Source organism: Choristoneura fumiferana, chromosome Z (genome assembly GCF_025370935.1).
Source record: "Choristoneura fumiferana chromosome Z, NRCan_CFum_1, whole genome shotgun sequence".
In the NCBI taxonomy this organism is placed as follows: Eukaryota; Metazoa; Arthropoda; class Insecta; order Lepidoptera; family Tortricidae; genus Choristoneura; species Choristoneura fumiferana.
Window position 1 is genome coordinate 25,849,350 of NC_133472.1, and position 13,428 is coordinate 25,862,777.

Genomic DNA, 13,428 nt, shown 5'->3' on the forward strand with positions numbered 1-13,428 from the left:
GTGGACCTATAGTCGTCTACCTCACCTCCATACTATACGAGTACATTGGGCTTCAATCACTCCCTGCTGGCTCGTGCTGTGGCAGCAATATCGAACTGGTAGAAAAATATTTTCATTCTCGTCACCTTTACGAAAGATTGCTTTTGCCGATGCAGAGACGTTCATTATTGAGGAGTCCTGGTGCTTTTCCACCCGTTCTATTCACCATATGCATTACGACGATCATAAATTGCTTCATTGATAATCTCCTTTTTTCGAAGTCGGTTAAAAATTCGCCCCGTGATTGCGAGAGCGCCTCCACTATAAATATAAAACTTAAGGAAGGCATATCTTGAATATAGATAATTGATATGAAAATTAAGTTTTCTTTTTCATTAGGAACGTCACATATTCTTCAAACAAATTAAGTTTTTTACCTACGTTTCTTACGTCTTCAAGACAATCTGGGTTAGTAGAGGAACATTTAACCTAATCATCATTTACTATTATCATTTCAGCTGTTATTTAATGCATTATTCGTTAAACTAAAATATTTCTCTCTAACATAAAAAAATACATCCAACAGGACAATCAGTTTTTCGTAAAATTGATCCATTTAGTTCATTCACGTAAGCATCGAAATTAAATTAAAATGAATACCATCGAATACAGATTCTTTCTTACGCTATACATATTTGTAACACGATTCGCATGCACAATTATTACATAAAATGTAAATAGTTAATAATATACAATGTATCGATATCATAGCCAACATTTGCGCAAGAGGCGATTCAATCTGTGATACTTACTTTTTAACGTCCTCCAAAAAATGTGAAAAAGGGATAAAAAAAAACATATTTATAAAGCAATCGATTGAAGTTTAGATTGCAGGGAGTGAATTTTCCTTTCTGAAACCAGACAGGATATATTTCTTATAATATATAATTACTAACGATTGAATTGTATCTTAAGCGGAGCCACCTGTATAGCTGGCGACTCAATTTCGACACCAAAAATAACGCTACTGTATTCTGTGGACTGTAATAATAGTCCGAACACGACGAATTTCGTTCTTATAACAAAATGAGGCGACATTTTGGTCGCTATTTCTTAGAGTTACATGCCATAAGTTTGCCTCTATGTCCAGTTGTCCAGTGCAGGCGTCGCAAAAGACGATCGGCATGCGGCAAGCCTCGCGCCGTCCAAATTACTTCTTTAATGCTTGATAAAAACTTCAAGTCGGCCTGGCGTCCACTTAAATTTTCATTTGGATTCTGTAACTTCAGCGCTTCAGTAGGGAGAAATACCTGTAAGAAAATTTTATTAAACCACAAACAAAAAGCATTAAAAAAAATTAGCTTTCGAATTTTCGAATAGTTAAATAAAATGTAAAAGACAAGAGCGGCCCAGGTGTTACTTCACATATTATAAGGACTAAGTTTTTGAAGAAGCTAACAAAGCTGATTTAAAATAGTAGATTATTGTCGTGGCCTGCAAGTAGGCAATTGCTGCCTGAGTATGAGAATTAAACGGACGAGCTTGCGATTCCTTTTAACTAATACGAAGCCAGTAATTGCTATTCTAGCCGAGACTAATATAAAGCTTTTCTCAAAAATAGTGAAGCAAAAAAACTAAATTAGAATAGACAATAATAAATTATTGTCGAGCTAGCGCGCCTGAAATCTTTTTAACTTTTTAATTGCTCGCTGACCATAAACTATGCACTTAGCCTTCTGATATGTAAGGAATAATGTAGAATTTTACGGACATTTTTGAGAAAATAACATTAGAATACCTGTCATAACCTCAACGGGGAGCGAGCTCCGCCGCGGCAGATGCGGAAGCGTCCGCTCGTGTAGGCTATAGGAGGGCTTGGCGAGCCACTGGTGGCAGGCGAGTCCAGTGCTGGCTTTTCGTCGGCTGGCGCCGTTGACGCTGTGCCGCGGCGCGCCCAGTGTCGCTAGCCCGCGAAGCTCCGACGCCGCAACCGGCGCGGGCGCCGAACCGCGTCGCCGTTCGCAGTACTCCTTCACAGACAGCGTCCGCCGCAAGAACTCGGGGATCGTTGTCACTTCGCGCATCTTTTTCTCTTTGGGTGCTAAAAATTTAATAGTATAGTTTATTCACCAAGGGGAGTAAAGGCATAGATTACTAATCGAGTGTGGATTAAGACCCGACACGAAGCGGAATGCTGTAAACTATACGAGTTTAGTAATCTGTATTTAACCTCGAGTGATATTAATATAAGTACACTGCATTCAATTTAACTAAAAATTTCACCAAAAAATACAATATTTTAGGCACTATCAACCAGCAGTAACATTTTTTTCTTATTATTAGTGCGTCTAACAGTTTTAGCGACAAAAGAAGTTACAGATATATAAGATGCCTCAATTCCAGGTTCCAACTTATGCGCGTGCCAAAGCAAGAAATTGTTATTTTTATCGCACTGCCACATTATTTACAGGCAATTAAGATATAAATTGCAGCTTATTCAAACTAAAGTGAGTCGGTTAATCTATGTTCTGTCGGCTATTATCTGTCACAGACACAGATTGCTGTTGGCAAGCCTTTGCATTGGTACTAATAATATAAAAACCGGCCAAGAGCGTGTCGGACACGCCCAAAATAGGGTTCCGTAGCCATTACGAAAAAGTTAATTAATATTTTTAATCTAAAGATTTCGTTTTTTGTACGGAATATTCCAAGTATTGTATATTTTATACCTTAGGCTGCTATTTACTCTAAAACTACTAATAATTCTCAAGAAAACTTAACCGTTATAGTTTTCCTTGTAAGTTTGACACACTTACTACCATCCTGAATTTTTTCAAAATTTTCCACCCACCGGTTTAGATTTTAGAGGGGGTAGGGCGCTCAATTTTAATGAAAGTTTGCACTTGAAAGTTGAATATTTTGCAAACAAATCACTGAATCGAAAAATCGTTTTAGCAACCCCCCAATGGTTTTAAAAGACCTATCCAACACATTAGACGGTTAGTCGAGAAAAAAAAATCATCTCCACTTTACGTCTATGGGAGGAAGCCTAAAAAATGTTTTTATTTTTTTTTATTTTACCACTGTCGGCGTGACTGATATGTATATTCATGCCAAATTACAGCTTTCTAGTACTAACGGTCTCTGAGCTAAGGCGCGGACGGACAGACACACAGACATGGCGAAACTATAAGGGTCCCTAGTTGTCTACGAAACCCTCATAAAGTTAAAGTTTCAGAATGGTTTTTTAAGTAAAATAAATAAAAGTTATTCATGAGAAAACTGTTAACTACGAAAAATAAATGTTAAAATTGCTATAATGGCTTCAAATAGTATGTAGGTACATCATTCTTTATACGTCCTTGTCGACTAAACGCAGCTTAACATAATATGAAAGAGCTGTAATTTGCATCGAGGCATGTTCTCAGTGGCACGTTCTTACCGTTCTTAGCGTTCTTGGTTTTAAAATACCTATCCAACGATACCCCACACTACAAGATTAGATGAGAAAAAAAAATCACCCCACTTTACGTCTATGGGAGGTACTCTAAAAAAAAGTTTATTTTGAATTATTTATTTTACTTTTTGTCGGCATAGTTTACAGATATATTCGTGCAATGCGTGCGTTACAGCTTTCTAGCATTGATAGTCCCTGAGCAAAGCCGCGGACGGGCATACAGACAGACAGACAGACAGACATGGCGAAACTATTAGGGTTCCGTTATTGCCATTTTGGCTACGGAACCGTAAAAAAGAAATAAAACAATAATAAAAACTTTGTGAGTATCGAAAATACAAACTGAAATATAGATTGCACAGAAAAACCAGAAAAATAAGACCAGCGCTGGGAATCGAACCCAGGTCCTCAGCATTCCGTGCCGCATGCTATACCGCTACACCACCACACCACTGGACAGTCTGTATTTTCGATATGGGTTTTACGGGATGACTGTAAAAGTAACAAAATTTGGAGTTGAAATAAAAAAATAAAAAAATACTCCAAAAACCAATCTTAGTTTGTGAGTATCGACGAGCGTGCGTTTGGTTATTGTATGAAATTTGGTATGTACAAAATTTCAACTACTAGGGAGAGACAATGAAATTCACGTTGTAATTTTTGGGAATTCCACGGAATATTTTGTGAAACCCGTGGATTGCAATTAATCTACTAGACCTAATTTACGCGTAAAGGCTAGTAACACAGTAGTATACTCACCGTAGGAGATGATGTCTGTGGGCATGGACTTGCGGCGCGCAGCGAGCTGCGCGGAGGCGCGCGCGCCGAGCGGCACGGCCGACAGGTTGTCGCGCAGCTGGCTGCCCAGCGAATCGCGCCGCCCGCCCCCCGCACTACGTATCGATGGATCCAAATTCTCTTTCTCAATACTCCGTGAACATTCGGTTATGTCTAAGTTATTATTTTCAGAAGCGTCATCGGTATCAGTCTTATCGGTATCATATTTTTTGAACATATTGCTAAATCTGCCGTCCTTTCTTATAGTGTCGAAGGTCGGGCCGATCTCAGTCTTGGTGTGTCGGCACGGGTAGATGGCGTCCTCGTTGCTGGTGTGCATCGGGCGCGCGGCCAGTGCGTGCGCGCGCGCCGCCGTCTCCAGCGGGGGGAACGTCTGCTGCCGGATCAGCTTGCAGGTGCCGCCATCTTTTAATACCGTGTTCAAGCGCGTCGCTTGCATAGGAGTAGTGATGGAAGCTATCGACGAATCGGGCAGCAACTTTTCCGTACTCAGTTGCTTTTCTGAGGATTTGCCGTGCTCGCAGTGCCCACGAACGCTTAATTGTGAGTGCAGGGAATGTTCGCTGCTCAATGGGCTGCTGTTGCCGCAGAAGCGGGGTTCGGCAACGGAGGGTGTTCGTGTTCTGTCTCTGTTCTTATATTTAGAGTCTTGGAACACGTTGAGCGGGACAGAGAAGCGGCGCAGGTGTTCCTTCAAGCCGCCGCCGGGGCGCGCGGGGTTGAGCGAGCTGCGGCGCAGCGGCAGCAGCAGTTCCGAGCTGTCCGACACGTTGGTGTCCAGGTCGTCGTCGACCATGTCGGCGTCCGAGATCTCGGTCTGCGTCTCCTCCGCCATCTCCTGCGCCACCAGCATGTCCCACTTGTTTTGATTGAATAGTAAATTACTTATCATTTGGTTCGACAGATCGTTTTGTAAAAACCTGTGCCATTCCGATATGAGAGGCGTTACTACGAACTTGAAAAACCCTGTAAAGAAAACATGTACCTATTATTAATCTAGTGATCAACTGAAGCAGACAATTTTTTTGCCTTAAGGTGATTTTTCAGTGACGCTTACGCCAGCGCGGTTGGTAAGCGTCACGGGCTACGAGCTTTGCGTCTCTTATCGTTACATAGCTTAGCGTTCGGTCCGCTTGATCGTTTACATAGTTTTACGGGACGCTCTTACCGCGTCACTGTAAAACCACCCTTATACTATTTGTAAAGTACCTCTGTTTATCAGGGGGAGACCTTGCTTAGCAATGGGCCAGATTAGGCTAACCATATGAATGGTAATATTTTATAAAGTAACCTGTTTGTATCTTCGGTATGGATGTGGTATGGCGGTCGCAGAGGGCAGTGACAGGTAGATTCAGCTTCCGTTCATAGTCTCCTTGGCGGAAGAATTCTTCGCACACCTTCAGGCTCCATTTCCGGCTGATTTCCCAGGGGCGGCAGGGATTGGATATGTCTGCGCATTTCAGAGCAATCTGTAGGACTAGGTGGCGATGCTCCTTCTTCGACATGTCGAGGGTATTTGTATCTAAATAGCCCTGCAAAAAAATTCATACATAATTATATAAGACCTCTTGATGGCTTAATCTTGAGTATTTATTTTAAGCAGACGTGGTTAAGATGTCCAATATATTTTGAGCCACATTACGTTCAACTTACAAATGTTATTGTGTATAATTTAAAAGTGGTGTTTAAGTCATGAGTTTTGGTCACATATCTAATTTTTGCCGACGAAAACAAAAGACTTCGAAAATAAAAATTGGTCAAGTGCGAGTCGGACTCGTACATGAAGGGTTCCGTAACCAGTTCAGTAAAAGTTTTTCTTAAAATTCTTCTAATATGTTTTTTTTTTGCTGACTGTAATTTATGCCCCTGTTTACCAAAGTACTCGTCAAGACGACAAACATAGTTACTCTGAAAATAAATAAAATGCTTGTAATAAGTTTTTGTTAAAAATTTCATTTTTAATACAAGCTTTTTTGCCGAATGTACTTTTTGTTGACTGTACTTGCATTGTCGTCTATCCTACATATCTGTACCAAACTTCAAGTCTGTACTATTAACTATTGAGGAGTTCCCTCCTGCAGAGACGATCCTGGCAGGACCACCAAGATGTCACTACCAGATTACTGTATTTTCGCCAAATTTACATAAGTATGTCAAATTGCCAGTGCTGGTTTTCAACCAGCGATATGCTGAGCCGGGACCTTTTTATAGCGGCAACACTTCTTATTGTTATATTTACTAACTATGTGTCATTGCTTTATAAATAAATTATTCTTGGTTCTGCAATTTAAATTTCAAGTCAACCGGACCACTGGAAATGGGTCAAATTTAGCTTCCAAGATTTGACCCAAACAAACAATAAATAAATTAAATAAATAAACAGACAGGGCAAGCTAAAGAAAAGCTTCTAAAAATATCGCCGAATTGTAAGCACATGTGCAAGTATTTCGGAAAAAAAAACAATTTTAATTCTCATCCTCTTTGGTGCTGACTGTTTGCTTCTGAAACCACTGCCCAAAAAAAAAGCTGTCAGCGCGGTTCATTCGCGGGAAATTCGGCGGACTTCGTATGTTGTGTAATTAAATAATAAGAAGCTCGACTAGTGTGAATAAATTTTAAACTGAACCTTGTAAATAGCGTTAAATACTTAGTACGGTTTTTTCCCTTGTTCCCCGCCCGTACATAACCAACTTCCATTACCAGCACTGGGAGAGGGACTTTTTTCCTTGTATAAAACCAACTTCAGAGGAAAAATAATTCATACTACAATACCCGGTTTTGGAGTTGGATCCTTTAAGGCCTTGTACAGAACTATACTTTTTCACTGAAGCTTATTTTGACAATCGCGGTTTTTCCCAAGTTTAATCGACCCAGAAACATAGGTAGGTTTAGGTTATGTTAAGTTTGCATCGGCCCGAAGGGCCAAAACTACACAAAAGCAGGAGCTCCGCGCAAGCGGAGCTCCGTCGACATTGTTTCTGTGTCGATTAATATTGGGAAAAACCGCAATTGTGAAAATAAGCTTCAGTAATATGCTTTTTTACTGAAGCTTGTTCTGTACAAGGCATTAAAGAATTCTACTCTAAAACCGGGTATTGTACTATGAATTATTTTTCCTCGTACATTACCGGCCATGACGTTGGTTTTGTACAAGGAAAAAAAATCCTACTCCAAGACCCGGTTTTGGAGTAGGAATTATTTGTCCTCTCCCAGTGCTGGTCATGGAAGTTGGTTATGTACGGGGAACAAGGAGATTTGTTTTGTGTCAAAAGGAATAGGTATACATAGTGATTAATACGGTGTATATTTGGCGGGCGATTTATCAAAGTTGGCTTCATTAAGGTTTGTGGTTCATAAATTGCTTTATTAATTTTGCACAAAAACTAATAAACCACAAAATCAGACAGTCACTAGATTATATTATCGAAGCTTTTATAAAACATCATTAAAATCGCAACCTTAAAGGTAAACATTCAAACGACATAGCTATCCGTTGCTAGGCGACTCGGTCGCCTTAGCAACGGCTAATAACGCCTAGCAACCTAAAAACGCTGAAAAAAAAACACGTTTCTTGTATGACGACCCCCTTTAATTTGTAATTTTGTTTTATTTTTAGTATTTGTTGTTATAGCGGCCACAGTAATACATAATCTGTGAAAATTTCAAGTGTCTAACTTTTACGGATTCAGAGATAGAGCCCTGTGACAGACGGACGGACGGACGGACGGACAGACAGACAGACAGACAGACAGACAGACAGCGGAGTCTCCCGTTGGCACCCTTTGGGTACGGAACCCTAAAAAACGGTACACAAATCCGTTATAATTGACCCGTTTCAAGTTACATACAATGCCAATATTAAGTCGAAAGTACGATATTCATTTCGGTACCATTTATTGTTATATTACTTATAAGGAAAAATAAACTGCATAATCGTTTTAGGAAAATGACGGCCAAGTCTAGACAAACATTAGAATTCTAAATGTATGCAAACACGTTCATAATTTATGTTATTGAGTCAACATAATGTTAACTGCTTGCTTGCATCAGTTGGAGACTATTGACGGGTACCACACCAGACTTGTCTGAGCACTATCAGTCGATCAGCCTGCATCTATCTTGATTTGGCCGCCAGAGACTAGACTGCGATACGACCTTTTTGAACTAATTGTAACACAAATGCTATAATAGTTTTCATCACACTTGCTCGTAAACAGTGTCGTAACATGCAGGCTACCTTGGTTGCAACCCCTCAAATAAAACCTTCGACCTTAATGTGCTTGTCATGAAACCCGTGGTCGGTAAATGAGTCATTGCGCGTACAAATTTTCTTGTCATGAAGCCCAAGGTCGGTAAATGAGTAAATGTCCGTACTGATGGTGCTGCGCGCGCTGCTAGGCATGGCACAGCAGCAGAACCACATGCACACGCGGCTCAGGCACATGCCGAGGTAGGGCGACCAATATTTGGAACAATTATATTTTTTCTTTTAGAAATAAAAAAAATTACTCGCAAATGTGATGAAAAACATTGTATGTCGCACGGGCGGTACTAGAATTACGAACATCGACTCATTAAAGCCCTCAGTCTTCGACTTCGGGCTTCTAATAGACTCTAGTTCGTAATTCCTTATTTACCGCCCTTAAGACACAATGTACTATTTCACCTATGATGAGTTCTGTGAGGTTTCGCGTTTGACAGTTTTAGAGATGTACCATTTATCGAGTGAACAATCGATTTTTCTAAGAGTTTTTAGCGCCTATTTTTGGAGAAGTTGCATTAAGTATATTTAAAAAAATAATATTTTTCCAGTTTTCCTCTCACAGGCCACCGTATTCTCGTTCTCGCTCGAAATAATCCCTCAAACGAATAACAAACTCCCGACTCTAGGAGTTCAAAACAGTATTTTTAGCCCGTTTCGGCTTTTTGCCAAAAAATAAAAACAAACTTAACGAGAAACCGTAACCAAAGTCAACAACAATAATAACTAAAATGAACAATGACAAAATACAATGCAAAGAAAATGCAATGGAATCTCAACTCGTCTACAAGGCAGACGCACTCGTACTGACAGTGATACTGACAAGTACTGGCCACCAGAGGCACAAGATGGCTGCGGCCGCGTTTCAAATAGCCGCGTTTACAAAATCTTGCAAGTTTTCGAACACTGTTATCGAATAATGAACCGCGGCAATTGCCGATAGTGTTGTGTCACGTCAGTACTCTGTTCCGTAAAAAATCCATCGTATTCGGAAGCAACACAGTTGCGGCAGAACAGAGACGAAGCTTGATTTGCATACTTTGCTTTTAGTATGCATAGTAGTGCAGTACCTACACAAGACTTTAATGATCATACATATCAGGTCAATAAATCTACTTTTGTTGTTGGCTTATTTTTCCACAATAAAATGAAATGAAAAGTTACTAGCTGGACTTCTTACACTATTTAATGAAAAAAATTGAGAAGAATGATACAGAAGAAGAAAATGTCTTATACAAACGCGTTCTTTGAAACTTGAATAGTGTAATAATTAGCGCTATAAATTTTGGATATCTTCGTAAATAGAGATAAAAGTGATTTTCAGTCTTATATTAGATAGGTAAAAGATTTTTCAAAATAAAGTGTTAGAACGATGCTGAATAACACGCGATCAGCTAAACAAATAAATCAATTACACGGAGCAGGGAGCGTAATCGGTTCAAGTCAAGGCACACTGGCACAGTATAGAAATTCCCTGCGTTAGATTATTACCATTTCTGTTCTGTTGAGAATTGGCATTGTTCACTTTTTTTTAAAATTCCTTTTTATCTTACTTTCTTAAAATAAGTATAGATAATTTCAAGATACAAATTTGAATATCTGCATAAAATGGTATAGTTAAACTCAAATATTTTTGAAAATATCAGATACGACGTCTCATAAATTACACATGGCGGCTGAAAACAAGTGACAGGCCAAGTAATAGTAGATTATTGTCGTGGCCTGGAAGTAGGCAATTGCTGGCTGAGTATGAGAATTAAACGGACGAACTGGCAGGTCCGTAACTAATACGAAGCTAGTAATTGCTATTCCAGCCAAGACTAATATAAAGCTTTTTTCAAAAATGGTGAAAAAAAACTAAATTAAAATAAACATTTTCTCAATAAGATATATTATCACATTTTATTTTATTCCAATAAAATTCTTCATGCTTTCCCGCCTTTTTTTCATTAAAAAACAGTTGGTGTATTTTTCAACCGAAAACACTACAAGCTGTATCAGATCCAATAAAATAAGTCTGGAGTTTCTACAAAATTTCTGATAGCAGCCACTTGAATTGGCTGTATACGACTTGTGCCAACATTTCCATGGCCGTTTTTACTTTTAAGAAGTTTGAGACTCGACAATAATTTATTATTCGAGCTAGCGCGCCTGATATCTGTGTAACTTTTTAATTTCTCGTTGACCATAAACTATGCACTTAGCCTTCTGATATGTAAGGAATAATTTGGACTTTACGGACATTTTTGAGAAAAATAGTATTTAAAAAAAACGAGCTAGGAGTTGTCAATATCAATAGATGCTAACTGTCCGTTTCACATTCAATCGGATAGTTTCTTGAGAAAGAGTAGAGATAAACAGAAAGGTTAGTCTGAAAAGAATCATATTATGCCTATTGAATAACCACCTCTGCGAATTGTATACAAACTATGATACCATTTTATTTTAACTCATGTAGGGGGTATTTCAATAATAATAATAAAATCATTGATAGCCACAGAAAATAAGAGAGGACTACACAAATAAAAACTAAAAACTTTAGCTTTACTACCAAGCCTTATGATATAATAATAAAAATAACATTAAAAAATACCTGCAGTAAATTTAGTAGTTAACGCGATTTTCAGAATAAACTATTAATATTTATTCTATATTTAGAACAGTTAAGCTACGGCCTTTCTGTAAACATCCATTTCAACGAACTAAACAATTTTTTATTTATTTATTTCACTGTAAAGTCATGTACATTAAAATAGGATGTTACAGTTAGGTACATAAGTCAGTCCATGACGCCCTGCAAGGGCACACAATAATAATTAAAACTAAATTAAATTAAATTAAACATTACATTGTATCACATTTAGATTGAATTCAATTAAAATCATGCATTTATATTGATTTGATTATGATTAGATTATGTCACATTGTGGAGTTAGTAGGTAATACATATATGATATCAAGTTTATCAGTTAATACTAGATTTATTTACATTTATAGTGTTTTATACTTTCATCATTAAGAATTCATTACAGAGTAATAATATTTTTCGATTAGGAACGTTTTTAATTTATTTTTAAATTTATTGTAACGAGTTTCTTGCCTAATCGATTCTGGGATTTTATTTGCGACTTGGATACACTTATATTGGGACCCTTTTTGAACATTGCTAAGTTTGACTTTGGTAAAAGCAATTTATTTTTATATTGTGTCCTTGTCGTACTTATATCTTTGCTCGCTTTGAAAAGATCAGGGTGTTTGCGGGTAAAAAGTGCCGATTCCAGTATGTATAATGAGGGTAAGGTTAATAGTTTATGATTTATAAAGTGTTGACGGCAGCTTTCCGGAATACGTATGTTGGCTAGAATGCGTATGCACTTTTTTTGCATAATAAATAGTTGTTGTGCATCGGAGAATCCCCCCACAGTATTACGCCATACCGAAGCCAGGCAAACGCGTACGCATAATAGGCAGTTAAGGCACATTCAAAATCTGTTCTGACTTTTAGAACACTTAGTGCATATACAAATTTGGATAGTTTGTTTTTTGTTTTGAATATGAGCTCGCCAGTCTATAGCAGAATCTATCGTTACACCTAACAATTTAAATTCGGATACTTCTTCAATGTCTGTGTTGTTTACTTTTAACTTCAATTCAAAGATGTTTTCTGTTTAGTTTTAAATTGTATAACTTTTGTTTTCTTTAAATTTATGTCTAAATTATCATCTTTAAGCCATTCTGCTACTGTGTTTAGTGTGTAGGTAAGTTTCAGATTACATTCAGCGCTATTTGCGCCATTAAACAATAGTGAGACGTCGTCAGCAAAAATTACACATTTTGATTCTGAGTCTAATACCCTTGACAGGTCATTGATGTAGACCAGGAATAGGAGACACGCACAGACACTTCCCTGAGGAATTGAACAAGTAGTACAACGCATTTGTGAGGAGATCATGGTTATTTCATTGGTGTTTTTATTGTAATAGTCGATCTGTACGTATTGTTCCGATTTGTAGGTAGGATGTGAACCATTTATGAGCTGTTCCGCGTATTCCCATGTTATACATCTTCGTTAGCAGGATATCGTGGGATACTCTGTCGTATGCTTTGGTCATATCTAAGAGTAACCCAACACCATATTTTTTCGTGTTAATATGATCTAAGAGGCTTTGTATGTACGTATAGACCGCGAGGGATGTTGAGTGATATTTTCTGAAACCATATTGATTTTTGTCAAATAAATTATATTTTTCTAAAAATTTATATACTCTGTTCGACATACTTTTTTCGAAATTTTTTGAAATCGACGGTAAAATCGCTATGGGTCGATGTTGGCTTGGGTTTGTCGCGTCCCCACCCGGCTTTAATAATGGTTTTATTTTAGATACTTTTAATATTTGAGGGAATGACCCTTCACAGAATGACTCATTGATCATTTTTGTCAATGGTTTTGCTAGCTCTGCCGCACTATTATTAGCGTTGACGGTATTTCATCATTGCCCAGGCTTTTTTGTTTTTATTCTTTCTACGTCGGTAGTTGTAATAGGGGCGAGTAGGGATTTAATCTCTTCAGGTTCATATCATAATGACTTATTTCTTTCATTTATATAATATTATGTTTTAATGGTTTTTTTTCTTCAATTAATTACTCATTAGGCAAAAACCTGCTAGAGTACATTCTGTTTTTTTATGTCAATACCTACTCTTTGGCTAATGTCAAACATGTATGTGACAACTGACTGACATCAATGTCTGCCTGCGACCTGCGGGGGTAGGTACTACGAAATTCGTAAATTGAAGTTCGTGTCATTCCGTCCCTCTCACTACCGTATTAAATAATATAAGCGTCAGCGGGACGGCAAGATACGAAGTTCGAATTTTGCACTTCGTAATACGGGCCCTGCGTGACAGATACCATAGATAGACCTAGATACTT

At 38.1% G+C, this 13,428-nt stretch overlaps 1 protein-coding gene across 1 annotated transcript in view; it reads right to left on the reverse strand.

Annotated features, from left to right (window-relative positions):
- Positions 1 to 423: 423 nt before the first annotated feature.
- Positions 424 to 13,428, reverse strand: part of LOC141432633 (uncharacterized) — a 57,025-nt gene continuing 44,020 nt past the window's right edge. The window contains exons 8-11 of the mRNA XM_074094319.1: positions 5,526 to 5,766; positions 4,196 to 5,200; positions 1,778 to 2,080; positions 424 to 1,289 (exon numbers count right to left, since the gene is read on the reverse strand). Coding sequence (XP_073950420.1) covers positions 1,273 to 1,289; positions 1,778 to 2,080; positions 4,196 to 5,200; positions 5,526 to 5,766 — 1,566 coding nt within the window. The 3' untranslated portion in view covers positions 424 to 1,272. The remainder of the gene's footprint in view (positions 1,290 to 1,777; positions 2,081 to 4,195; positions 5,201 to 5,525; positions 5,767 to 13,428) is intronic.